The sequence below is a fragment of the Echinops telfairi genome, unplaced genomic scaffold (genome assembly GCF_000313985.2).
Source record: "Echinops telfairi isolate 266 unplaced genomic scaffold, ASM31398v2 ScPeMD7_7424;HRSCAF=8462, whole genome shotgun sequence".
NCBI lineage: Eukaryota > Metazoa > Chordata > Mammalia > Afrosoricida > Tenrecidae > Echinops > Echinops telfairi.
The window spans coordinates 44,497,959-44,523,727 of record NW_022111324.1 but is presented as its reverse complement, the minus strand read 5'-3'; the positions used below and the strand labels follow the sequence as shown (position 1 = coordinate 44,523,727).

Sequence of the window (25,769 nt, the reverse complement as noted above, 5' to 3'; positions counted from 1 at the left end):
TGTGGCCACTAGTTCGGCTCACACTTCATTTTGATTTTTGTTCTTGTTTACATGAAACTAACGTGTACACTGCTTTTCTGGCGGATTGCTAAAAATATGTCCTTATTTTCCTCAGTGCTCTCGTGAAACTTTATCAAAGTTCTGGAGAGAAAATAAGAGTCCTGTATTTGGCTGGCCATGCATCTTACCCTCAACATCCTGCTGGGCACGGCCCTGGTCTCGTTCCACTCACTCACTGCCCTCGAGGTGATTTCCACTCTCAACGACGCTAAGGGACAGAGTGGAACTGCCCCTTTGGGGTTCTCAGGCTTTCAACCTTGACAGAAGCATCCGACTTTTTTTTCTCCCCCCGACAAAGTCCCTGGTAGGTTCCACCTGGTGGCCTTGTGGTTAGTGGCTCCGTGGTAGCTCATTACGCCACCAGGATTCCTTAGGTCTCCTGTCGATGATGGTTAAAGAGTGTTTTAATTACTACACAGTCACATTACTCTATGACCCAAGCAATGATGCTGTTTCCCAATGTCACACTAATAGGACAAATGGCAAGCTTGCTTTTCAAATTTAAGGTGGCATTCTGAAACGTGAGGCTGGCTTAGGACGGCAGTATTTTGCTCTGTTGTACACGGGGTCACTATGAGTCAGAGCCAACTGAATGACACCTAGCTTTAACATTCTGTAAAGATTTGCACTTTTCATAAAATAAAAATAAGTATTTTGAATTCACATCCATTTGTTAAGCATTGAATATTTGTCAGGTCTCCAGGACGCCTCAATATAGGTATTGTTCCTCCCCCACCACCCCAAGAACCGCACACACCTAGCTTCACATCCAAGAAGGCCAAGGCTCAGAGCCAGACTGACAACGTGCCCACGGGATGTAATTATCAAGTGGCAGAGACGATTCAAATCTGTCCATCTCACCACGAAGGGCGTGCTCCCCTCACTTTTACCTGGCCTAACTTTTTTGCTGAATCTAGAATTAACCTTGTCCTTTAGAAATCCTGGTGTCCCTGGTTTATCACAAAGTGTACAAAGTATTTGACCCGATCTCGCGGTGCTTTCTGCTTGACCTGTGCAGCCTCATGGCCGCGCTTCAGCCATGTTCACAGGCAGCAATAAAAGAAGTTAGAGTCAAGAGCGGTCGATGTCCTCCGTGGTCTGACCAGTCAGAGAGCTCTTTTGTTTCAGTGTTCAAACCACAGTGCTTCACAAAGAATGCAGCGCTGCGCACATGACTTCCACTTTCCCCAGTCCTCCTACAGACAAATTGTAGCGGCCTCCCTTTAAATTCAAACTAGGTTTCTGTTTTGCTTTCTCTCCCCCGATGTCCTAGGTTTTCAGAAACCCTCTTTGTGCAGCGGCCACGTATCCCCCCAATGAGAGCAAGTGGAAGCAATTGATTTTGTACCAGATCCTTGTAGAGATCCAATCCAGGATTCACTTTTCTTTAAAAGGGAGAATGCGCCCACTGACTACCCGTGTGGTTTGGTAGCCCGTCTTAGACTCCAAAAACATCTAAATAGCTTTCCCACGTTAATTTTGCCTTCAGTTTCAGGAAATAGAATAATTATGTAGGTACATAGAGATCCTTATACAAACAAGCACCATGTTTACGATGTACCAATCCATTAAAATCAATGACAGGCAGAGATTATAAGAACTAAAACCCATTCCAAGTAGACTAACAGCCCCGAATCCATCTGCCCAGGCCGCATCCTTCGCCAGAAAACCTCCTATTTGAACCTGCTGCCCAAACAACGGCTTTACCAACCTAATGTCAAGGTAAATACCTCATTAATACTATTAACCAGTGGTAGCACTTGCATTCTTTAGGCTCCAAACCAAACTCAGGTTGGCATTCTTTTCTTTGAAAGTAACCTTTAAAAAGACACCATAACATAGTTTCCATGGATCTGTTTAAATATAGCTTATGAGGCGCTGTTCCACGTTGACTTACAGCTTCTAACCATCAACCACTTGAGTTAAAGAGAATAAAGTAAAGGCGAATTCCATGATTCAGGATAAACCCCAAGTTTCCCCTATTTTAAGCTAGAGGTCACACTTTCACACGGAAAGCCACATACGGTCCTGAGGTCAAGGTCAGAATATCCTTCTACTATATAAACCAGGCACCGAGCCGAAGGAAAGCTCGTGCTAAGAACATGGGTTTTTCTTGAAAGGGGTAGGATCAGTCGTAACGGCTGATGGACATACCTTAAGTTCTCTGAAGAAGATACTACTCCGGGCCCATTCAACGATGGAGAACAGGGTCTGATCGGCCATTTTGCACATGAGCCCAAAGGTGCTCAGCTTCTCATGCTTGCTTCGGTTCGCTTGCTCTTGTTGCAAATAGGCCATGATTTTGGCCTGCACTTGAGGCTCATCTGGCTCACACTTCAAAAGTTCCAGTATCAGATGTGGGATGCTTGCCGGGGAGCTGGTCTGGTAACTATCCATGTAGGAATAGCCCATCATGGACTCTGGGGAGCTGGTGTAGGGGTCTGGGTACTCAGACTTGATGGCCCGGCTAGGAAAGTGGCCGTAGGTTTGGTAACCTTGCAGGCTGCCATGAGGTGGCATTGTCATGCTAATGGGGGACGTTACAAAGGGACTTCTGTCATAGTCTGTTGGAGGCAAGGCAGCATGGTTCAGAGGTAGGCCTTTGGACGCAGAGTGGATGTTCTGAATTGCAGAGGAGATGGTCAGATCCGAGGGCATTGCTTGAATCACCTGAGACATGGCTTCTAGCTTAAGTCCATTGGCTCGGATGAGGGCTTTCTTCTGCTGCTTCAGGGCCCTGTCTCTCTTGTACATGGGCCCAAACTTATTCCTTCCTCCTCGCATTCGGTCGGCTCTTACAGCTGTTTGGGGAGGACGGGTGGGAAACAAGGGTATAAATATGATTCATATTATTAGCATTCTCCAGATCAGATCACTTCTGGAAATGTTGAACACCAACAAGAAGCTGTATGTGTATAGTTATTTGAATTACAATAGCCCAAATGATTTTTTAAGCCATGCCCTTTTAATTTATGAATTCTTTCCTGTAGCGTGTTTTGTCATCAAAAAAATATTTTTTGAGACATCGAAACATATTAACCCTTCAGTGAAGGAGATTTCATAACCTTTGCTACACAGAATAGGATGCTGTCTTGTTATGAAAGAGTATCCGTTTTCCAACTAGGAAATAGCAAAGCGAAAATCATTTCGCTTCTATTATGCCATTGGGCTTGTGAGTCTATGTATTTACTCCCTACACCGCTGTGGAGAAAACTTATATAATAATTGTGACTCTTTCCCCCTAGGGCTTCTTCCCCCCTCAAAGACGTTTTGGCTGCTTTGTTGCAAAAGGATAGGGTACATGCTCCTCCTGAAAAATCATTTGCACTTGGCCACTGGTTGTTGTTTTCAATTTAAGCACAGCTGGACATAATGAAAGCAGATTCTTCTCAGAGGCTGTCAAGCGTCCTCGGCTCCAGGGGTGTGGAGTCAGGGGCTATGCCTTCTAACTAGGTTCATAGTTCTCGCCAAGCCCTTAGTGGCCAATGGCAATTACACAGAAACCAGCCACTTCTTGCAGCTTATGACATGTTGAGATTGCTGGAGGTAATGATTTTCAGCTTTTTATCTTAGGATTAGTACAGCATTAAAAATTTATTGAGTGCTAGGTATACAGAATATTACACAAGATCATAAAGAACTGCTTGTTTATTCATCTGGATGATAATTTGCTGAATACTCAGTTGGTTTTCATATCACCATGAAGGATGTCTGAAATATGCCCCACAAGTCACTGGCAGTGATAAAAGTACATTACTTTTCAAAGTTAAGAATTTTACTTCCTTGTGTCAAAATACAAATAGCTATCAGATGACATCCCATTGACATGGAAGCCTTTGATTTTTAACTATGTCTTTATCTTCTAAGCCTCAAAATGTTTTTCACACCCACCCATGTACCGCCGGCAGTTCACGGTTGGGAAAGTAATACAGTGGCTGATGAGAAAGAAATTAGTAAGCATTCGTTACTCCCTTCTTGATTTCTTCTTAAAAGTGATACTGACTTTATGGTAAGCATTGACAGTACTATGGTCAGCAAAGGGACGACTTTTATCTGGATGAAACTGTTAGCAAACTAACCGATTGATTTTATATATATATATATATATATATATATATTTTTTTTTGGAGTATTTCTATCAAGTCACAAAAATAGCTTATACTTCACTGACCGAAAGAGAAAAAATAATTTAAAGCATTCCTGGGCCTGGCATGATCAGAGATCCACGGTCCGTGTTATGACCGTGTGTGCAGTATGTTTAATTTGTGGCAAGGCAGTCGGTCAGAGGCTGGAAAACAGCAATACACCAGAAGCGTCCAGGAACTACAAATTACCACCAGCAGTTACATATTAACTTCACTGCCTGACAGTGGGTGCATGGGGACATGCTAAGTTCGGGCCGCTCTTTCGATATAGAGTGTGGCGTGGCTTTTGAGGAATGGAGTGTACTCCCCCTGTCAGACGCTGTGGCCCTTCTAACAGCAGCACATTCTTCTTCCTGTTTCATAGTTCACATTCAGTTTGCAGGTTCCGCCATTATCTTTAAGGGGGGGGGGGATGTTCCTTCCCACCTTATCAAAACTGATAGTCTCTCCAGAAAACTCCTTTCCACAATTAGAGCCTTTAACTCTTGTGCAAACATCATGAAATTGATAGTCACAATTAGTACACCTATGTAAAGGGGTACGGATGGAGGGAGATGGGATTCAAACTTCACTAGGCTACCCTAATTTCAAATTTTAAAGTCTTTGGAAATATGTATGTTGGCAAACTGATTTTATTTTTTTCATTTGCTCTCAGTTGACTCCCTTTAACCTCGTTTTCAGCTGACCTGACTTTTCGGTGTCAAATGCATCTGTTAAACTAAACAAGAAAAGGGGGGAAAACTCAGATACTGCACACAAAATCAAAATGAAACAAAACTTATCTGTTAGGTTATACTAACTGTTAAATGAAACTCATCCTATAGACAAAAACAAAAGATGCGTCTATCTTCTATTACGGTCTGGAGTGTTTTAAAGAACTGGGAATACTAACGTTCCTCTTATAAGCATATGTGTTCCACAAGCTCATGTTCTTGGAGAGTTTTAATAGGAAGTAGTAGCCTTTAAGAAAGTCTTACCTTCTAGCTTCATTCCAACACTCAGACATTTCTGAAATCGACAATAAGGGCAACGCTTTCTCTGTGTTTTGTCAATTTGGCAGTTCTGGTTTTCTATACACGTGTACCTTTTGTTGTTTTGGACCGTTCGCTTAAAAAACCCCTATAAGACAGAGAAAATAGTGAGATGCATTATAAATCGAACACCCGCCTGGCCCATTGCTTTATTGTAAGGGATTCACCAACAATCCTTTCACCATCTGAGCCCTCTGTGGTTCTGTGGTGCACTTCACACTCAGCAAGACCAACCCTCCAAAACAGTGCCAGACCAGAGTGGGGATGTTTCTGGCATCAGAATTCTATTCCTGAAGAATTACGTCAAATCTTGGGGAAATTTGGCTACACACCATTTCATCCATAAAGCAGAGGGAAATACACTCTCTATGCACACGAGTTATTTTTTTAATCGGTTTCCCAATTACTCTTCACACTCTAGTTAAGAGATACTGGGGAGACTGGCATTGTTTATAAGTAGTCCAATGGAATATAGTGATTTAGTGACAAACCACTGCAAAATGCCAGTGGAAAAACTTGAGCAGCAAAACGCCTCAGATCTTTTACAGTTGTCAACACTAGCTGAAAGCAAAAAGGGTTTAAAGAGTAAAATGGGGAAATGCTCTTAATTCCACTGGAATTCATTCAAACATAGAAATGTAATAAAAAAAAGTGGAACTAAAAGAAAAGCCATGTATTCCAGAGAGCTAAATTTTAGCACACAGTATATCCTTCTATTTCACTCAAAATAATTAATCACCAGTAGAATATATAGCTTTATACTATAATAATAGCTTTACCAAGATGATGCTCTTTATGTTGATTCTACTAGCCATAAAAAGAAACAATTCTATTTTGTTAAACAGAATGAAGGGATTTTCTTGGCCATAGTTTAAAGTCACTACACTGAGTTTTCTACTTAAATAATATATGTGTATACTTTTAAATTGCCAATATTGAATTTACTACAGATATAAAGGCCTGAAGTCGATTCATAAAATATAATTGATAGGTTTAGTGATAATGCAGTAAATTTTACAGATTTAGCACCTTTCTATCAACAGTTTATGACATATTTATGAACATTACTATATAATGGACAAAGACCTCCTGTCTTGTTCTTTGTGATTTAAATTTTTTTAAATCTCAAAATCATGTTTGGAAGAATTCAGGAAAAAACTACACAACTGGACTTCAGACTTGTATGTGTGTGGATAAAAAAATGTTTAGATTTGCAGCACAGAATACTGTGAAGCTAAAGTGTATTTGGGAAATACTTTGTCATGGTCCCTCTCAAGAACAACGATGCTTTAAATATATATAAATCAGGCAAAATCAATATTTAGAGCTACTAGAAATGGAAGTCTCCCTATAGCTCCATCGCGTTACTACAGTAAAATATTTTCAAGCCATGAGACTGGTAAAGTTTTCTAAACAGCATACATTTCTTTGCCTTTTGAACTAAATCAGACACATATTTCTAAGAGTCACCTCCCTGAGTCGAATGCTCTCTTATCTCATTTAATTGAGCCTGAAAAACACAGCCTAAATTTACCCTGGGAAAGGGAAAAACAAAAAAGCAACCAGTGGTTTATTTTGGTGTTGGGCAGTCGATTTTTCAGGTAGCAATATGTGAGCAAACCTTGCAGCTTTCACAGGTGAGAAGCCCATAATGGTACCCAGACACTTTATCTCCACACACCGGACAGAGTTCTTCAAGATCTTCATCATAGGAGTAATTCACCATTTTAAACTGAGACACTGAAACAAGAGAAATGTAGACACAAACCCAATTAATTTCACTACGTACATAGCTTTTCATACTGCAACGGAAAGCATTTGGGGACTGGTGGGCAAAAATCACCAGGTAAAAGAGATTAAAAAAATATTCCCCCACCCCAAAGCCCTGATGGTACTGAAGAGCACTACTTTTTACATATATTTTTAACATCTTATTTTTTATATATAAATATCTTTTGGTATCAATGAGCATATGCTCCCTTTTTTTTATTTGAAAATAATTCTAAGCTATTTTGTTAAAATTTTAAACTGATCACTCTTGGACACAGGTTTCATAACCCGGTAAAGAATAGAAACAGGAATTGCATGCAGTTAACAACTGAAAAGTTTCTTTTAAAGAGCTGTAAAGTTCCAAAATGTCACCTTTGTAGAAGGAAGAAAAACAAACACACACATTGGCCCTGCCAGGCCTTCAACTTGAACCAAGTTTCTAGCAAGGACTGATTTGTCAGGATAGCAACACTGACTGCAAACACTGTCGGGCAAAGACACTGTAGCCCCTGGAACCTGCTGTGCTGCAGAAGCAGCGACCCACTTTAACAACAGCCTGTAGCTCCCACAGTTCAGACCTGTTAGATTAATCTTAATCGGAACACTCATTATTGACCGGACTCCTGCTCTGGGGAAGTCCATTTACCATCGGAAAATCTGTGAGAAAAAAAAAAGATGAGAAGAGAAAGGGAAGGGCGCCCGGCGAAACAAAACAGAAGAGGGAAAGATACACACGAGGGTTTTGCTTCTCCTCAAAGTATTGGAAGCCCTGTAATGAACTTCACATGTTTCCGATCAGCACTGCAAAATATAAACACCTCGAGATCGCCTTGTTAAAGTTAAACAGAAATCAGGCCGCGGCGAGGCACGGCTCACTGCAGGGATCGGGTAACCGACTTCCTTGCGACGCAGCCTGAAGAAGTCATCTTCGCAGCTGAAAGATGGATTCACAACGCTCCAGAAGGTCAGTGGTTGGGAGGCCCCAGGAATTACCTGATCTGACCCGTAACTGAGACACCTCGTCCAAACAGGGCCAAGTATCCGAGCACCAGGCGCGGGTGGGTGGGCGCGCGCGGCGAGCGCGCTGGGCTAGGGACCGGTCCGCTCAGCTGGGGCCCGAGCCCGCACCCTTCCCGGGCACCTGGTCCAAAAGCCCCTGGGCTCACCGGCTTTCGCTTCTTGCTCAACCTTGGGCAGCACCCCGGCTCACAAACACCGATCAGAGTTTGTTTAAAGTTAATCAGTGGCATTTACAGGGGCGGGGCGCGGGGGATGGGGAACCGACCAGCGAGCAGAAGTTTCCTCTGATTTGTTTACCAAAAAGGAAAGACCGAAAGAGCCCCCACCCCAACGCTGTGTACCCGGGCACTTTAGATATCACCGCGATGGCCTTCTTGCCAACGGCTAGTTCTTTTTTAATAAAGATCTTTTCTCTCTCTCTGCAGTTTCTTAGGGCTCCCGGAAAAGGCCGTGTGGGGTGGGGGTGGGGGGTCATCTGCAGTTCTTGACGCCTGGGGGCAGAGCACAGACCTGCCCGGTTGAGGCGTCCCTTTCGGGAACAGTCCAGAGCTGGAACTTGACCGCGAGTGCCTTAAAAGTTGGGGCGAACAGGAGCCTGGGCTCTGTGCAATAGAAATACAGGGTTGCCAAGCGCAGCCGGAGTTCCAACCCTAAGACGCCCGGGCTTGGGTTTGGGGAGGTGTGAGTTTTCGCGAAGTTTGCCAATAGCTCCATTTTCCCTAAAAGTTGCGTCTCATATCTAGTATAGAGGCATGTTGTAGTTGGGGGGGGAGGGGAGAGTGGGCATTACCCAAGGCGTTCTTTTCCACGGACTTCCCCCAACCAAATGCACGCTAACCTAGGACCTACAGGCCCTGGAGAGGCAACCGCTGCAGGGGGACTCAAGGAACCCCTCCGGGATCCAACATCGGAAAAACCGCGTCTAGAGTTGGGGACCCTCTTGGAAAATCCAAAGGCAGTGGCCGAGGGGGCAAACCGAGGGCACAGTGAGAGGCCGGAACGTTTTTCAGCGTTTCCTAGCTAGGCAAATCTGTCCGGGCCAAGAAATACCCATCTACTCTCCAGTCTGCGCCCGGAGCGGGACCCGCAGATCGGCGCGCGCGGAGAGTCGGGCTGGGGCACACAGTGCTGTCCCGGGATCCAGCAGTAAGCCCTGCTTCTGGGATGCCCCAGGGCTAAGAAGCCTTCTCTACCACCACCCAACCCCCAACCCCGGCTGCCGTTAGTCCTTGAGGGCCCGAACGGGGTCCCTGTCCCCAGGGACCTCTCCCGGACGGGCGCGCAGACGGAGGTCTGGAGAAAGGCGTGTCCTGGTACCCCACTCCCGGCTTGGGAACCCCGGCCCGACAGAGTAGCTTCTCCTCCTCCCTGGGCACTGCGGGAGGCCGACGCGCGGCTCTGGAGAGTCAGCTCGGGTCAAGGGCGCATCTCCCGAACTTTACAAGGAAAATCTTACGACGGTATCTTCCCTAACCACCCTATCCCAGGGCACGCTTCTTTCGGCCTCCCCTACTTCTTGTTCCAGCGTCTCCCCGAGCTTCCCTTGCAGAGTCCGAGCTGGGATGAGAAGCAGAAACTTTCCTTGCGGATCAAGGGATCGCGCCAACCGCAGCCAGCAGACCAGTGATAGGCCCTCTTAGAACCATGCGGTGCAGGGACCCCGGCCTGGCGCCCAAGCGCCACTTCCCTGGGGCTCCTTCTTCGCGGAATCCAAGGTTTCGGGCGAAAACACCTCTTTGGGCCAACCAGTTTCCCCAAGAAGTCAGCCCGAAGAGCCACAAGTTAGACTCAGGGGATTCAACCCCAGGAGAGTTCCACAGCCCTCCCCAGAGATTTAGAGCGAGACCTTCAGATCCCGGAGTCCGTAACCGATCCCAGGAGCAAGGCGCACCCCCTCCCACCACCCACTTTGCCTCCGCCACCGGGCGACGTCAAGCCCCGAGGCCAGAGCGCCGGGAGCGCGCACGTCTAGCCCGCACCAGCAGCACGCACCAGCCCTGAACTCTGCTCTCAACACCTCCCCGGCCCTTTCAAGTTCTCGCAAGGGGATGGCAGGAAGCGTTCGGGGATCACAGGCCTGCGTGTCCGCACATCCTGCGAGCTGGAAGGGGCGAGGATGGAAGAGCACCGGCGACTTTTCCAGGCATTGTTCCCTCCCCGGCACAGGGCAACTGCGATAAACTTCTGAAGGGCTTAATATAAGCCAGACAAGAGCTCTTATTTTGGAACGCGGTGAAAATATAGCCAGCGGGATTTATTTATTTTCTTATCAATCAAGAGCTGGAAAACAAATGGGATTTCCCTATCAACTCTTAGGATGTAGAAGGGACATTCAACTAACCTCGGGGGTCCCAGCCCCAAGGCCCTACTCAAGAAGGAGTTAGGGTTAGAGGCTTTGGCCACTTTCAATTCTGTGCCTGCAGTTTTTAAGTTGCCCCAATTCCAATTGTCCACTTGGATTTTGGGGAATGGCTACATCCATTCTAACATTGCTAAAGCGAACCTTACCCCGCTCGCCCTCCGTAGTTGACGGTCCCACGCGGCGTACTCTCCCTCACACTCCGCCCCAAGCACTGATTAAAGTCTCCACTGGTTTCCAGGACCGAGAACCTGTTCGGGCTTCCAGTGAGACATTCCGGTTCCTAGAATGATTTTAGTATTACAAAGTACCTTTTGCCTGAAGCTGCCCGGCTCGGGTTGCCATAGAGTTCGCAGCCTTCTTTTCTTAATTAGAAGCGGCCAATTAGGCAGTGCTTGGAAAACCTCCGCCCCGCATTGTTCAAGAGCCATAAACTTTTATGCCTGCTTCTGGGGAGGGGGTCTGACGCCTGCGCACCGTCCGCAGCCCTCGGGCTCCCAGCGGCCGCGCGAGCAGGGAGGTTGCAGCCCGCAAGGCGAGCCCGGGGGAGGGGAGGCCGAGGGAGCCCGAGCCGCACGCAAAGCCTCCTTACCTTGCATGTTTTCCGGCATCTGCCCCTGTTCCCCATGCGATCGAGCCAGTCCCAGGGCTTCCGTCTCCACTTTGGGCAGCATGACAAGGCGGCCGCGAGCGGGGATGGGGGGTCCGTGTCGGTCCGCAAGCCCAGCACCTGGACACGGGCAGCAGAGATTCAACTCCCGCGGAAGGGAAGGGGGCGACCTGGATGCCCGCTCGCCCACCCGCTCGCCGGCGCGCGCCTGCGCCTCTGCCTCCTACTGGGCTGCGGGTCAGGACCACCAGCCCCGTCTGGTCTCGCAGCCCCGGAGACTCTCTCAAGCTGCGAACGGGAGGTCGGGGCTTGGAAAACTGGCGGAGCAAAGGGCGTCAGTGCGCCCGGGGTCGGCTCGGCCAGGGCGGAGGCGGCGGCGGTGGCCGTGGCGGGAGCGCAGTTGCCTGGTGCGCAGCTGAGCTCTGGGCCAGCAGCCGAGGCGGCCGCGGGGCTGCTGCTACCGTGGCGGCCGCTGCCGCTGCTCTCAGACTGCTCGGGCGACTCTGGCTGCTCAGTCACCAGCCTTCTAGCTCAGGATCAGCAGGAATCTCTCTCTCTTCCTCTCCTCCTCTCTCCACACTGCTCCCCCCTCTCTCCTATACTACCCCCTCCGCCCCTTCCCCTGTCTCTGCCTGCCTCCCTCTGCCTCCAAGTGTGGAGTTGTGAAGTTCCAACCTCCCTCCCCTGCCTCGTGGTCTCCTCTCCTGCGTGCAAGAGCAGCCCTTTCCAGCCCCGAGGGCGAAGGTGCTGGGAAGGCAGGGGGAAGAAGGGGAGGAGAAGGGAGGTAAGTAGGGCCAGGAGCAGGGGGAGGCTGAGGTGAGCGGGTGAGGTTGGGATACCGGGTAAGCAGTGTACCGACTGGGACGTGGGTTCCGGACTTGGGTCGGACACCAGCCGCCAGCCAATGAGGATGAGGCGCATGCTCTGGTCCCCTCTCCTGCCCCAACCTTTTCACCTACCCTTAACCCCCTCCCACCCCTACCCTGGCCTGGGGCGGAGGGTGTACACGCCAGGGAGTCCTCCAGCTGGTGACTAGCAACCTCTGTCAGATCGCAGTTGAGGCTGAGAAACAAGGGCGGCTGTTTTCCTAGAGCCCTGGGGCAGAGAGGAGAAGCGATGTGGGGTGTAAGGGGGGGTGTCTCTCCCGCCCCACTCGCCCCTGTGTGTGTCGAGTGAGGGGCTGCTGGGGGAAATAAACCCATTTAAACAACCGAAAGGAGAAAGAGGCTGTTGAATTTAGCGGAATTCTCAAATGCAGAGCTGTGGGTGAGGGGTCCCCGCGCTTCATTGCATTCAGACCTTAAAGAGGCTACGTGGTGTGACCCGCCGCCCTGGAGGAACTAGGCGACAACCGACTTGCCCTGGGCCGCGTTCACGCTCGAATCTAAAGCAACTATTTCTGTTTCTCCACTCCTGCCGTTTGCTCATTTATAATCTAAATCTGAGCCCAAGGTGATCTAGGCTAGGTTTAGTGAACTGTCTTGCCAAACATCATGCAAAGATGGCCTGAGCCTTTTCTTTTCCATTCTGGGGTCTTTGGTGGGACAGATCCACGTGAGGCTCAGAGAGAAGCCCAGCATTCAAAAAAGAAGAAGAAAAGTTTTAAAGAACCATCTGCTAAGCAAGCTCTTCGGCCACCAGCCCAGCCACATCTTCAAAAGTTCTCAGATCTCATCCCAACAAGAAGAAAACATTCTTTCCAGCCCCCAGACTGCATGCGAAATGCCACATATTCAGGGCTGGCCTTGCCATCGCAATCCGGTAATTGTCAGAGTCCACCCACAAGGGGGTGGATTTAAATCTCAAAAGATCTGGATTTATTCTACTTGAATGGCGCAGAGATTACACATTCCAAGTACCCAGTCCAGTGTTTGATGAATTGAAACGTCCTGCAATCGTTGCCATGTCTAATCTACAGTTTTGTATTAAAGGGGCTGTTCATCATCTACCTCCACCCAGCAATTCAGATACAGCCTCCGATTTGTCACTTTGCTGTTCAAAATTATATTGCAAATCTAAATTATTCTACACTTTGGTATCAGTAGGATTTTAGGATTTAATGGGTAAATTCCAACCTAGGAGGATCTAGTGACCCTTAAGATGTTCAGGTTTTCATGACAATATCAAGTACTGTCAATACCTTTGCAGCATTACTACTTGTTTTAAGAAGCACTGTTAATTCAGAATAGACACATTTTTATATGGTCCTCATAGGGAGATAGTCTGAGGACTCAAGCTAGTCCTTGCTGGGCTTTGCTTATGGTGGAAGGTGAACTTTGAAATCGGTTTATTACAAAGCCATAACTTAAAAAAATAACCTCTTCCAGAGAGCATCGGAGCCACGAATGATGGCACTTCCCCAAACACCAGGTTGGCAGAGGCTGGAGACTCGGGATTCCAGGTATTGAGAGGGAGTTTCCGGCCTCAATGTGGGAGGGGAGGTCCTTAGTTGTTGGGGCCTAAGGCAGAGGTTAGGGGAGTGGAAAAGGCCTGACAAGATCTTGAACTTGTGGTTCCGCAAGAACCCTTCATAGAGTGGAGGCTGAGGCTTTCCTAGTGCAGCAAACTGGGGTCACGCTCATAAGGTTGCGTCCAAGCTAGAATCTTCCCAGTCCAGGCCACTCAGTCCCCCCCATCAAACCTCTCCCTGACAAGACTCTACTGATGGCGTCACAGGAACAGCTGGCGTTTATGTTTCACCGCCCAGGTAGACTTAAAAACAGAAAATGCTCACAAAAGGAATTATGGGCAGAGGAACGGCCAAAGAGGTTTTAAAATCCTACGTTGAAACAGAGAGGAAATGCCTCCGGGCTTTTCGCCGGTGCTTTGGAGAGCCAGCCCTTTGCAGAAACCCCTAGGGACACAGAGAGGGCAGGAATCTCCCAGGAGAGAGAAAACGGTCTTTTCTGAAAGCCAAAGAACACTCTGAGCCTGAAGTCCAGCCCTGGGCGTTGCAGGTTCCAGCTCCCCTCACGCTGGAGAGGGGCTTGCTCCCTAGTGCCTGTTCGATCGCGAGGGACATCGACGCAGATGGTCACTGCAGTTCACAGACCTCAGGGTACGCTCACGCTTCTCTAGGTCACTCCGCCACTTTAGGGGTTCGGAGAGGCCTCAGCCGCGGACCTGAAGCAAAAGAAAGAGCGGCTGTTCCAAGTCTGACACCCCAAGCTCAGTACTGTCCTCAAAGTGCAACCTTCCTCCGCCCTCTGAACTCCCTGCTCCGGAGGAACACCCATTTTGATTCTCTGGCCATTCAGTTCCGCCAAGCGCGTTCCCCGCTGGAGCCAGGGACTCACTGATTGAATGTCCTGGGGTCAGGTCACGCTGGGCCCCGGGAATTCCGGCGTCGAGCGCTTCCGCACGGCACGGTCATCTGGGGGTGGCTCTGCATTGTCAGGACCGTAGCTGAGACGCGCCCAGGGGTGGCCGTTGGAATTGTAAGTAAGTGAGACGGGGCCTGTGCTGCCTAAATGTCCATGCCAGCGGTGGTCTGGACTGAGACTGACATATCCCCAGGAGCCTATGGACCCCCGTGCCGGCGGCCAGCCGCTTCCCATTTTCGGCCAGATCTTATTTTACTCACCACCACTCTGCCCGTGCAAATTTAGGAAGCTTACTGCTGCGGGAAATGTTTCTGGGGTCCGAGACCTGAGACCAGAACTCGGTAGGGGCCGCGTGGGAGGACCACCTCGGCTTTGGTGACCGGGCACTGTCTAAAATTGCCTTCTACTTTCCCTCCACCAACTTCTGGCAAACTTCTCTCCCCTCCACCCCCACCCCCTACGCCTCCTCCTCTAGGCTGGCAAGACTAGTCTCCCGGGCTTGCCCTTCCCGCTTCTGACTTTGTCTTAAAGTGTTGATTGACGGTTGCAATTACCAAGGATGATGGCTCGGGGAGGCTCCCGCAGCCTTGATGAGCCGGAGAAGCGCAGTCCTGGCATATTTTATACCGGCTCAGCGTTACGGGCCGTGCGCCTCTTCCACCCAACAGACTGGAGATAGGGACCCGCGCACTCCCCACCCGAGAGGCAGCGGCTGCCCGGCTCTGCCCCCGCCCCACTCCCCCCTCCCCGGAGGGCCGCGCCGCCTTTCTTAGGACGCAAGTCCGGAACAGCCTGCCCTTGACCTGACCTGGGAAGTGTCTACTGGTCCCGAGCGCTTCAGGAATGAAAAGATTTTCAGGAGCTGTTCAGATTCCCGAGGTTTGACAAGCACAGGTCCCGTTCTGAGAGATGAAAGCTTCCCTCCTGCGTTTTGGGGGAGAATCCTCCGAGGACCCAACAAATCTCACCCGAAATTTGTAAACCTTCCTCCTTGAAAACATTCTCTAAGGGCTCCTCCACAATTACACCCTTTTTGTGCTCTTAAAAGACTTTTCCACTAATCTACTTTTGTTTTTGTTTTCAGCCCCTGGGGAAAGATAGTGTTTTGTTTATTTGTTGGCTTGTTTGTCTGTTGTTAACCGATTCCCATATCTAGGGTAGGATAGCCAGAGGGGAAGAGAAGCAAATTTATTAGAACCAGGGAATATTCTTCTGCCTGAAAAGGGGAGTTAAAATCGCTTTTGCCTGTCTCTGACAGTTCAGTTTTGCAGGGACTACAGAAAGTCCTGGCCTCAGGGCCTGGACTATTGGCCCCTGCCCCCAGCCTGGCTCCCAAAGGCTGGGTTTGTTGCTTTTAGGGGGGGGGGGGATAGATAGATTTTAGTCCAGCCTTTGTAAATAATAAAATCACTCTGATTGGCCAAAACTTTGAAAACACAAACTTTAGTGAGAAGTTGTGCCACGTGAACAGCAATAATCCCTTTCTACATACTAGACGGGATTTTTACTACTGTCTACCTAGTGAAGACACTAACAACTACTACTAGTGAAAAACGGCTGCAGTTTCAGAAATGATACCCTCACCCCCACCCCCCAAAAAACTGGTGGTTAGGGGCAGCCCCCCAAAAGCAGTAAATCCACATTTCTCTGGGAACATACTAGTACTTCATGGCAGAGGAAACTTAAAATTGAAGCAATTATCCGGATAATTCTGGCTCCCCCCAGACAACTTCCCACTCCAGCATGAAAGAGAGTGTTTGGGCAGAATTTGGATTGGATTATCTCAACCTGTGGTTCTGCCAGTTAAAAGGGCTATGGGTGGGTGGGGTGGAAACTTCTTAACCTCATTTTCTTCGAAGGCATGTGGCTCCAACCCGGGAAACCTGGCAGCCTCGCCTTGATGGCCTAGTTATACTTAATGGAGGGAGATTCAGTCTGGGTGAGGGAAATCATCTGGTGCAGGTGGTCCAATCTAATCACTCTCCCTCTCTGTAATTGAAGTAGAGATGTGAGCCAAGTCAGCCCCAAACCTAGGACTCCACTTGAACCATCCCTGCCCTTGGTGGTTCCTCATTAGGAGGCTAGACTAGAGGTCAGCCAGAAGCTTTGCGGGAGAACTTGAGGCTTTCTACTCCTGTCGAGTTACCTTCTCTGAAGCCCACAGGGGCAGTTCTACGCTGTTCTTTTGGGTTGCCGTGAGTTTGAGTTTGGTCCATCATCCGAGGAACCAGCATATGGAGTGGTGTTCTCAATGACAACCTGGCACCAGCAGAACAACCCAAAGGCTCAGTGAAACTCGCGGAATATATGTAATTCCACTACAATAACCCACGTCTCAAGCAAGACTATGAGCTAACTACTGATCTGGATTCTAGACATACCTTCAACTAACTGTGGCCAGACTTTCTTGAAGGTGCAAGTAATGCCCGCATTGCTTCAGAGCTCCTTGACTCAATTCCGCCTAGATGGACCCATGGGACACCCATCCTTTTTTTTTTTAAGTCCCTTTTGCTAGAGATTTCTGGTTTAAAACCAGAGAGCACAGGGGTGGGTGTTGAGCAATTTGAACTCCTATTGGTCAGCAAATCAAATGCTGTGGAGCTTGAAAGTTGGGTGGGCTTTGGGGCCAGGGCGGTTCTGGAAAGATTCAGTGCACTGAGTGCTGTGGGCTCAGCCTCCAACTTGAAGACGTTCTTCCCAGTTGTGGCCAGTGTGTGCCTAGTTTGGGACACTCTTTCACTTCTTCCCGGGGTTTCTTGTCTGGGAATTGTGAGAAGTTGCTTGGAGAAGCCGGAGGCGTGTTTTAATTTTCCTGCCTGTTCCTGTAGAGGATGCTACAGGGAGCGGTTCTCCGGGAGGGGGTGGGGATGAGGGTGAGGATGAAGGTGAAGGTGGGGCGAGCAGAAGCTCCAGCATCCAGATTCTGAGCATGGAATCCAGCACGTTGAAAAATATTGGCGCTGGGTGTGCGACCAGGATCTTGTAATTGAAAATATACATCCAGTTGGTCATTCACACCTTTCGTGGAGCAGGGCAGCAACTAGTTTGCTTCTCTTTTTAAAAAACAACAAAAACCCTGACGGAGTCAGTTCAGACTCAAAACAACCCTATAGGGTAGAATAGAACGGCCTGCCCCTGTGGGTTTCTGAGGCTGTAAATCTTCACGAGAGCAGAAAGCCTCATCAGTCTCCCGGGAAGCTGAGGGCTTAGAACTGCTGACCTGAGCAGTCCAGCGCATATCCCTCTACGCCACTAGGGCGTCTTTGCTTCTCTTAGGGACAGGGTTGGGGGGGAACTACCCCTCATTTTGAGTGCTTTTTCTCCTTTTAATTCCGTCCCAGTTCCCCCTTCTCACCCCCTGTCCATAGCCCTGCTTTTCGAGTTATCACCGTAGACTACACAATCCAAAGCTAAACTTTCAAACTCCAGCACTCCCTTCCAGGGAACCTGGGAGTAGATGGCTGACTACCCGATCCGCTCTGATCTCAACCCTCCCGGCCCCGCCCCCACTCACCACACCCTACCCTCCAGCGGGGGTTCATCCCACCCATCTAAATTCCCTCAGGAATGAAAAGGAAGGTAAAGAGCTCTTTACAACTTCTTAAGCTTGGAATGTCTTTCAAAAGAACATCTGAATGGACCAATAATTTTGTCATCATAATTCCTTTCTATCACCTAATGCAAGTAGTTTCTACCTGGAGAAAAAAAGGTTGGATTTTGGAATCATACCCATGGGGCTTTATTTACAACTCCATATCCTGGCAAGCTGGGCGATCTTGGGAAAATCACTTGACCTTTCTGTTCCAGATTTCCTCAGTAAAATGGAGTCAACAAGGATAACTACACGTAAACCACAGGGCACAGCTAAAGCAGCAGACATTACTCACTAAAATTGGGTCTCCTTCCTCTCCCTTCCCCCAAAGTCCTTTCTTTGTCAGGAAAATGGTTACTAAGGGAATCACCATCCTAGGACCATTCTGGTAGGAAACTGTCTAACACAATCCTCAGGGACAATCCGTATTACAACCCCCTCCCCTCTCTCACTTCATCTAACTCTAGCTCATTGAACTCAACAAGGTGGTGCCTCCTCCTACTGACAATAGGACCGAGTAGAATTCCCTCTGAGGGTTTCTGAGACTAACTCTTCACTGGAGTAGAAAGTCTATCTTTCTCCCACGCAGGGCCTGATGGTTTTGAACTGCTGACCTGGCAGTAGCAGCCCAGTGTGTAACCCACAACACCATCAGGGTTCCTGGTCATCTGTATTTAGGTTATTTGGAGTTTTTAAATTAAGTGTCTTTTCTTACTTATCAACCACACAAGACTACGTATAGCAGAATTACCCCCAAGGAAGTAAAAGAATAAAAGAGGCTTTATTAACTAGTCTGGCCGATTTCCATGTACGTTGATTCTCCCAAGTTTCATCTGCCAAACCCTCACTGACTGTATTTCAACTCTTCTCCAAGGCCTCCCCAGAACCCAGTGCTCACAGACTCCTGAGACTCCTTGGAACCACAGGGACTTTCGAGAAGTTTTTGTTCCAATGACATGAAGTGTTTAAAAGTATAAATCAAAGAAGCTGCATTTTGAGCTAGGTTCTGGGCCCTGGAAGCAACATTGTCTGGCTTTTGCTCTGCCTAAAGCATCCCTGAAAATGACTGGTGGAGCCAGGACCAGAGGCCTTCTCTAGCTCACCTCAAATTCATGGCTGGATACAAGATAACCTTAGACATTGTGTCTGCATAGAGGGGTCAAGTAAGGAAAAAAGCATTACCAAGTCTCTATTCTCCCTTCCTCCATAAATCTCCTTTGGTTTCTTAAAAGAAGTCTTAATGAATCCCTTTTGGGGCCCTGGAGACACAGTGAGTTACAAATTGGGCTGCTAATTGTAAGGTCAGCAATTCACAACCACCAGCTGTTCTGTGGGAGAGAGCTCAGACTTTCTACTCCTGCAGAGAGTTAGAGTGCTGGAGCCCACAGGGGCAGGCCTCTCCTGTCCTGTATAGGGTCACTAGTAGTTGGAATGGACTGGATGGTAGTGAGTTTGGGTTTGGATTGTTTAATGAGTGCCTTTAACCCCAGTCACAATTGTGGATTCAGGCCAGTGCTAGATTGAAGATGAGTTGGGTCAGGGAGAGAGAGGGTGCCAGAATTTAGCTGCTTAAGAGGAAATGGCAACAAGAATTAGGACACAGACTTGGATGGTTGGCATTCGAAACTGCTTTGCAGAATTAAGGCAGCTAGAGGTTAGAATGCCATAATGTGCTGTCTCATTTTCCACTAAGTGATGTCTGTTTTCAGAGACTCTTTTGAGGAAGAGCGAGTTAAAGGCTATCGTTGGAATAAAAATCTGACATCTAGAGAGTAAAGCGGGCCAGACAGAGTTTACATTGTGCAAGATACCCTCTAACTAGGCAGACATAACTTTTATCATTATTGTATAATATTACATTGAAAATACATGGTATATGCATATTCTAAGTGCCCTTAATTTGAGATATCCATATAAATTAATATAGATCAAATAATAGCATTGGGCACATTTCAGGGGAATCAATAAATGCTTATTACAAACCAGGGTTCTACCACAGATTGGGCTCCTGTTTATATAGACCAAGATTTTAACATTCATTTCATTAAAAAAAATCTGCCAAATTAGTATTGCAGATCATTTAGTGCAACCATCCCATTTGGGAGAAAGCGTAGTGTAGAAACCACAGTCTGGTTCTGGGGTGTGCTGTTCCACCACCTGGAATGATGACCTTGCAGGCAGGCAGGGGGAATGACAACTTTACTTCTGTGGATGAGTGCCAATACAATGACAAAGGGAAGCTATACATAATAGGGAACCACCAATGCCATGCTCAGTTAGGACCCTCAGACACAGCTTTCTGGGTAAAGGTAGAACACAACTAGGTTTGTGTGAAGTTGGAAAGCCTGGCTGTTCTCCCCACACTCTGGTCTCAATATCATGAACCACTCCCCACTGGCAGCTCCAAGTGCAATTCGCCATCTTGAAGGCTGCCAAGGGACTTCAAACACTGGTGAGTTCCTTTCTCCAGTTCTTCTCAGAGAGCTTGCCCTGAGCAGGGTCTGAAAGGCCGGAGGTCAAGGGGCAGCGTTCATTCCTGGATGGCATGGGCCTTTTCAATTTGACCTTCATTCAGTCTGATGACTCCAATTGTCCCTTCTCCCTCAGTCGCTGAAGTGGCCCTCTGCAGCCAAGAACCCTGGGAATGACCCTCAGCACTCCTTCGAGGTCAAGGGTGAAAAGACAAGGGTGTCTCAGAAGCCTCCTAGTCATTGAGGTATTGCCCTTGAGGACTTCTCCTGACCACCTGTGGAGCTGCGTTACTCCGGGAGGGGCAGGGAGTGCGCCTAGGCAGGAAGGGGAGGGTGGCTCCGAACAGGATGTGCAGAGGTCTCTTTTAATGGTAAAAGGACTGCAATTTTGTCATCCCGGGATCTGGGGGCCACAAGTGTCTACAGGGACTGGGGTTTGGGGATAAGACCGAGTGAGTGCCTCCTACGGAACGTCTTCAAGTCGTGGTCGTCAGGGCCACTCCCCGACTAGAGAGCGCCTTGCTGGCCAGGGCCCTATGCCACCGGGCCATCTCGCAACCAGGGCGCGGCCGGTTACTGTGACGCTCCCAGTGCACCGGCCTCCGCCCCAATCTAGTTCGTGTCTGGTGAATGCGGGGTTTGGTTGGCGAGAATACCGTGTAATTCACACTGCTTCCAACTACCCTGTGAACCCTCGTGCAAGAACACCTCCCTACGCTGAGAGTCCAGAACCGCACTCCCAGCTCGGGCTGGGGGCTGGTGGGGGATACCACCTGGTCCACGTGCACGGTCCTCAGACCCCTCTGCTTCTGGGATTCGCGGGCCCCGCGGCGCGCGGGCGCGACTCTCCTAGCGAGTCGGAGCGCGCTTCCCCCGGGCACGCGCGCCGCCCCAGCGCCCGGCCGGAGCCCGCGCTCGCTGGGAGCTGGGGCGCTGAGCCCCGGGGACGGTGCGCGCGGTGGCTGGCTGCGCGCACTCCAGGCGGGCGCTCCGCCGCAATTGGGCCCTGACCACCGCGTTTGCAATGGGCTGGCGTTTCTTTTCTAGCTCCTTTCCTGTGCCCAGATTTCCTTTTCTCTGCTGAGGAATTGCTTCTGTCACTGCTTGCCTTTCCCGAGTTTTCTTTCTCGTAAGGCCGGAACGTTTTTTCCTTGTCACTCATTTCCTCAACTGATACTCGTGAGGGTGTGGTTGGCCCATAAAAAAGCAATCACTGCATTCAGTGGCGTCAACGGGCGACCCAGGGGGAAGGGAAGAAAAGCCCCAAACCCTGACTTTACTAAGTGACCCAGGAACGCCGGTGCCAACCTGTCCCTGGAAATTCCCTGGTGGGGGCGGGGGGCGAGTGGGCACTGCAGCTTAGAAAGTGCGACGAGCAGGAGCGGAGGTCCAGCGCGCAGAGGAAGACGGGAATAAGGACTCCCAACAGACTGGACTGCTAACTACAGTTGCAAATCACTTCCCTCTAGACCTGTTCATTAAGATTGATTAAAAAAAAAAGATTGATTATACCCCTGCTGTAAAATCAGTCAATGTGAGTGACTTCATGTTTTTTTCTTCTTTTTCATGAAAAAGTAGCATAGTTTACTTATGTTCTTTTACGAAAATATGGCATGTTCATTATTTTGAAGAAAAAAACACACCCACAAATAAACAGACTCGAACTCTTCATTTCTAAGGAGCTAATCGTGATCTGGTGGCTTTTTTCCCCTTATTTTTCCTGTCTCATGATTTTATATCTGCCAGAAAAAGAAAAGATTTTCCACAGTGTGTGCAATGAATGAGACACCAGTACTGTGAGGTGGCAAAATGTAAAACTTTGCAAATACTTGAAAGCTGTCTGTGACAAGTTTGGTCAAGGATCACTCAACATGGTTGACCCTTGAATCTTTAATTTGGGTCATATTTTAGCATATTAAAGTGATTAGAAAATATTAAGAGTAAAGTGATATGTCTTCTGGCTGGTTTGGGCCGATAGAATGATATTCAAAAACATTTGACAGAATGAATAGTATTCAAGTGTTGACTTATCCATTTGCTGTTTTTGAACGGCGAGAAAGATGTGTGATATATCTGCAGGGGCGCATTATGTTCTAATACAAATTCCATGGATGAGATTAAATTATACATAGTAATGTTGTGGCAGAATAATAAGCAGGTGATAAATAGAGCAGCTCCTACTTACCAATAGGTGTAAGTCCGTACTTTAGAGGTTCTTGTAAATCCGTGGTATCTGAATTAGAAGACATTCTTGGCGAAATGATAGGCAGTCCTGTGGTTTACGGCAGAAATCATTGAGGATAAGGAAAAAGACAGCTTGTCAAATTTTGTGGCTTTGGGGAGCACACATTAGGCTACAGTGACCCTTAGTGAAAGTTAAGGGGGAAAACAAAACAAAACTAGGATTCAGAAAGTTACCAGCAAGTCTTTCCCTGATCTCTAGTTTTTCACGCATTAGCGACCTGCTGTAAACCATGTATCCAGTTTCACGATGGTTTCTAATCTGAAGAATGGAAACTTTTGATAGGCTTGAGTTGATCACATGACTTTATGCAGGTTGATAAGAGGACCCTGTTATAAAGTGACAGCAAAAGTGATAAGAACTCTTGGCAGATAATGGCGAAGAAATGATTAACTCAGAAGAGGAGAGGTGCTATGCAGCACAGAGTGGAAAGTTGTAAAACTATGGGGTCAGAAGATCATACTTAGTGGATAAAGCTCCAAACGAGCTGAAATCCACTAACTAAACTTAGGCTTGTGACATGCCCCCTGATGTCATCACCTCTTTGCATAGAGGAGAACAGACAACTCTTTTGACCTCTGTAAATACATTTTAGATGATAACATTGGCAGGCTTTAATTCTTTAAGTGATGCCTGTAAATATGATTGACACTTTGAAAGTATTTCCAAGTTTAGACTCATTTACTTACTCATGTTTGGATTAACTCATCTTTTTATTGTGCCTACTCATTAGAAGGTGTAACCTTAGCTTGTTTGCACCTGGGCCAGTTGGTTAAAAGGACAGCCCAGCTCTTTATCCAATAAAGTCACACTTACACTTTGTTAGTAGTTGAGCGCATAACAGTTTGCACCATGAATTTCCTGTCCCTTCTACATACCCTGGATGAACACATCACAATTCAATAAGCTTGGCGTTTAAATTAGACACTAAATGAGGCTATAAGGAGCCCTGGCAATACAGTGTTTATGCGTTGGGCTGTGATCCAAACGGACGGCAGTTCAAAACCACCAGCAGCTCCTCAAGAGAAAGACTGGGCTTTCTACTCCTGTCCACAGTTACAATCTTGGAAACCCACAGTGGGTCGCTGGCAGTGAGTTTATAGTTGGAGGTTAAGGATGGCAAAATGGTGACTGAGTGATGCATATAAAGTTCTCCTTTTCTTGGCTTCTTGGAGGAAATTTGGATCACTATCCACTGTTGAACTGAATCGTTTTAGATGCTTGTTGAATTTCTCCATTGTTGTGTAAATTCATGAAGGTTGAAGTCTTAGCGCAATGTGGTGTGTCCTTTCCCACATTGCAGAATAATTAGTCAGTATTTCTGTTTGTTTTGATTGGGCTAAGAAAAGTTACAAATACAGCAGCTTAGTAGAAACTACCTCTTGCCCTTAGCTGGTAACACCGACTTTCTGAAAATCAGTCTGCCTTATTGTCTTCCAAGTTTTTCCTCTGGTCATTTTCATTCTAAGGCTATAGTTTTGGCTGGATGTGACTGAAATCAACTTGATATTGATGTATTTCATAGTATCCTTGCTGTTTCAAATGGTTCATAACCCTTCCAAGGACTTAATATTACTCATATTTTAAAGTTGGATGCTAAAGGTGAGAACCTTTCCAAAGGTCTACAGAACCAAATGGAGCAAGCTTTTAAAATTTTCTTCTTTGGATTTTATTTGGGTAAGATCAAAAGTTTATGTATAGCCTTTTTCTCATTTAAAATGCAGCTATTTTTAAGGATTGGAATAGACCATAATAATAATGGTAACCAGAACAACGTGGCTTGTCTTGTAATAAATAATAGCACTCTGAGCTTATTCTTCCTACATTCAGAAGCAGGTGGTCCAGGGAGAATAAGACAGCCCTGTGTCACCCTCATGATTGTTACAACTGTATACTGAAGCCTAGTGTTGCAGCCCCCGGGTGAGTCAGTTTGTCTAATTCACTGATAGTGCCACTGATCTTGTCAGACAAAAGTCTTTAATTCATTGGAAAGCTGTCAGACTCAACGTGGCAGATGCAAACTTTCTAAAATTTGGATTTTCACCTTAAAGTTTCCCTTTTTTTCCCCCATTAGAGGAAATACTTCCTGTGTTTTCTTTAAAAGTACTTGAGAAAGTACTTCATTCAATTCTGAGGAAAATACCTGGAAACCACAGTTTGCACACCTGATGTTCTGCGACAAAAGCCAGCAAGTCTGTTCATACAGAGCAAACCCCTGGCTGCACTGGTGCTTTTCCTCCGTCCGTCCGACTTCAAGCCACTCACCCTACGTGAAGAACTTTGGGCAATGCACGGGAGAAACTGAATTCCCATGGCCAGGCTTACAAAGTTACAGGTGTGTTTTTGCTTTGTGAAGCAGCTGTGTTTTTAAAGAGCAGTGTGTTAATCAATTTTTTACAACCCACATCATGTATTGAATACCCTAGCTGACGGAGTAGTAGGTTACTGCAAGGACAGCAGTTCGAAACTACCAGCTGCTCCACAGCAGAAAAATGAGGCTTTCTGCTCCTGTAAAAAATTGACAGTCCCAGAAACCCACAGGGACAGTTCCACCGTGACCTGGTGTGTCATGAGTCAGAATCGACTGGACATCAATGAGTTTGTTTTGGGGGGCCTGTGTAGCTCCCATGGTTCAGTGCTCAACTACTGGCCAACTTGAACCATGGAAGACACACTCACTGCCATCAACTCGATTCTGACTCTTAGCAACCTATAGGGAAGGGTAGAATTGCCTCTGTGGGCTTCCTAGACTATAACTCTTTACAAGAGTAGGAAGCCTCAACTTTCTCCCATAGAACCGCTGGTGGTTTTGAACTGCTGACCTTGCAGTTAGCAGCCCAACGTGAAACCACCATACCACCAGGGCTCCACCTTATAACACAGTCCTGGTACTATACTTCTGATCGGTCCCAGCCTTGCAAACCCTATGTCACAGTTCTCCTCCGCATTGTGGGGGTTGCCAGGAATTAGAATCAACTTTATGGCAACTAATAACCACCACAAAGATGATAGTCTCTCCAGAGAATATGTTTTTGTTTTTTTCTCAGAGAACTAAGCCTTTTTATTTCCTTATTCCACAAATAAAGCTGGCTGCTTTGCTTGCTTTTTGGTGACTAGTCAAAGAGACCAAATCCCATGTCCTCATC

The 25,769-nt window shown here is 47.6% G+C and overlaps 1 protein-coding gene across 5 annotated transcripts in view; it reads right to left on the bottom strand.

Annotated features, from left to right (window-relative positions):
• The window catches only part of NR5A2 (nuclear receptor subfamily 5 group A member 2), a 152,004-nt gene extending 140,889 nt beyond the window's left edge, over positions 1-11,115 (bottom strand). Inside the window, exons 1-4 of one of the 5 annotated variants that reach the window (XM_004699784.2) lie at positions 10,978-11,115; positions 6,858-6,976; positions 5,183-5,324; positions 2,215-2,861 (exon numbers count right to left, since the gene is read on the bottom strand). In XM_004699784.2, the coding sequence (XP_004699841.2) occupies positions 2,215-2,861; positions 5,183-5,324; positions 6,858-6,976; positions 10,978-11,059 (990 nt within the window). In that variant the 5' untranslated portion in view covers positions 11,060-11,115. Of the gene's footprint in view, positions 1-2,214; positions 2,862-5,182; positions 5,325-6,857; positions 6,977-7,999; positions 8,076-8,536; positions 8,551-9,539; positions 9,560-10,534; positions 10,553-10,977 lie in introns of those variants that run through there. The other 4 variants (XM_045298305.1, XM_045298303.1, XM_045298306.1 and 1 more) reach the window with 4 other exon arrangements.
• Between the last annotated feature and the right edge of the window lie 14,654 nt (positions 11,116-25,769).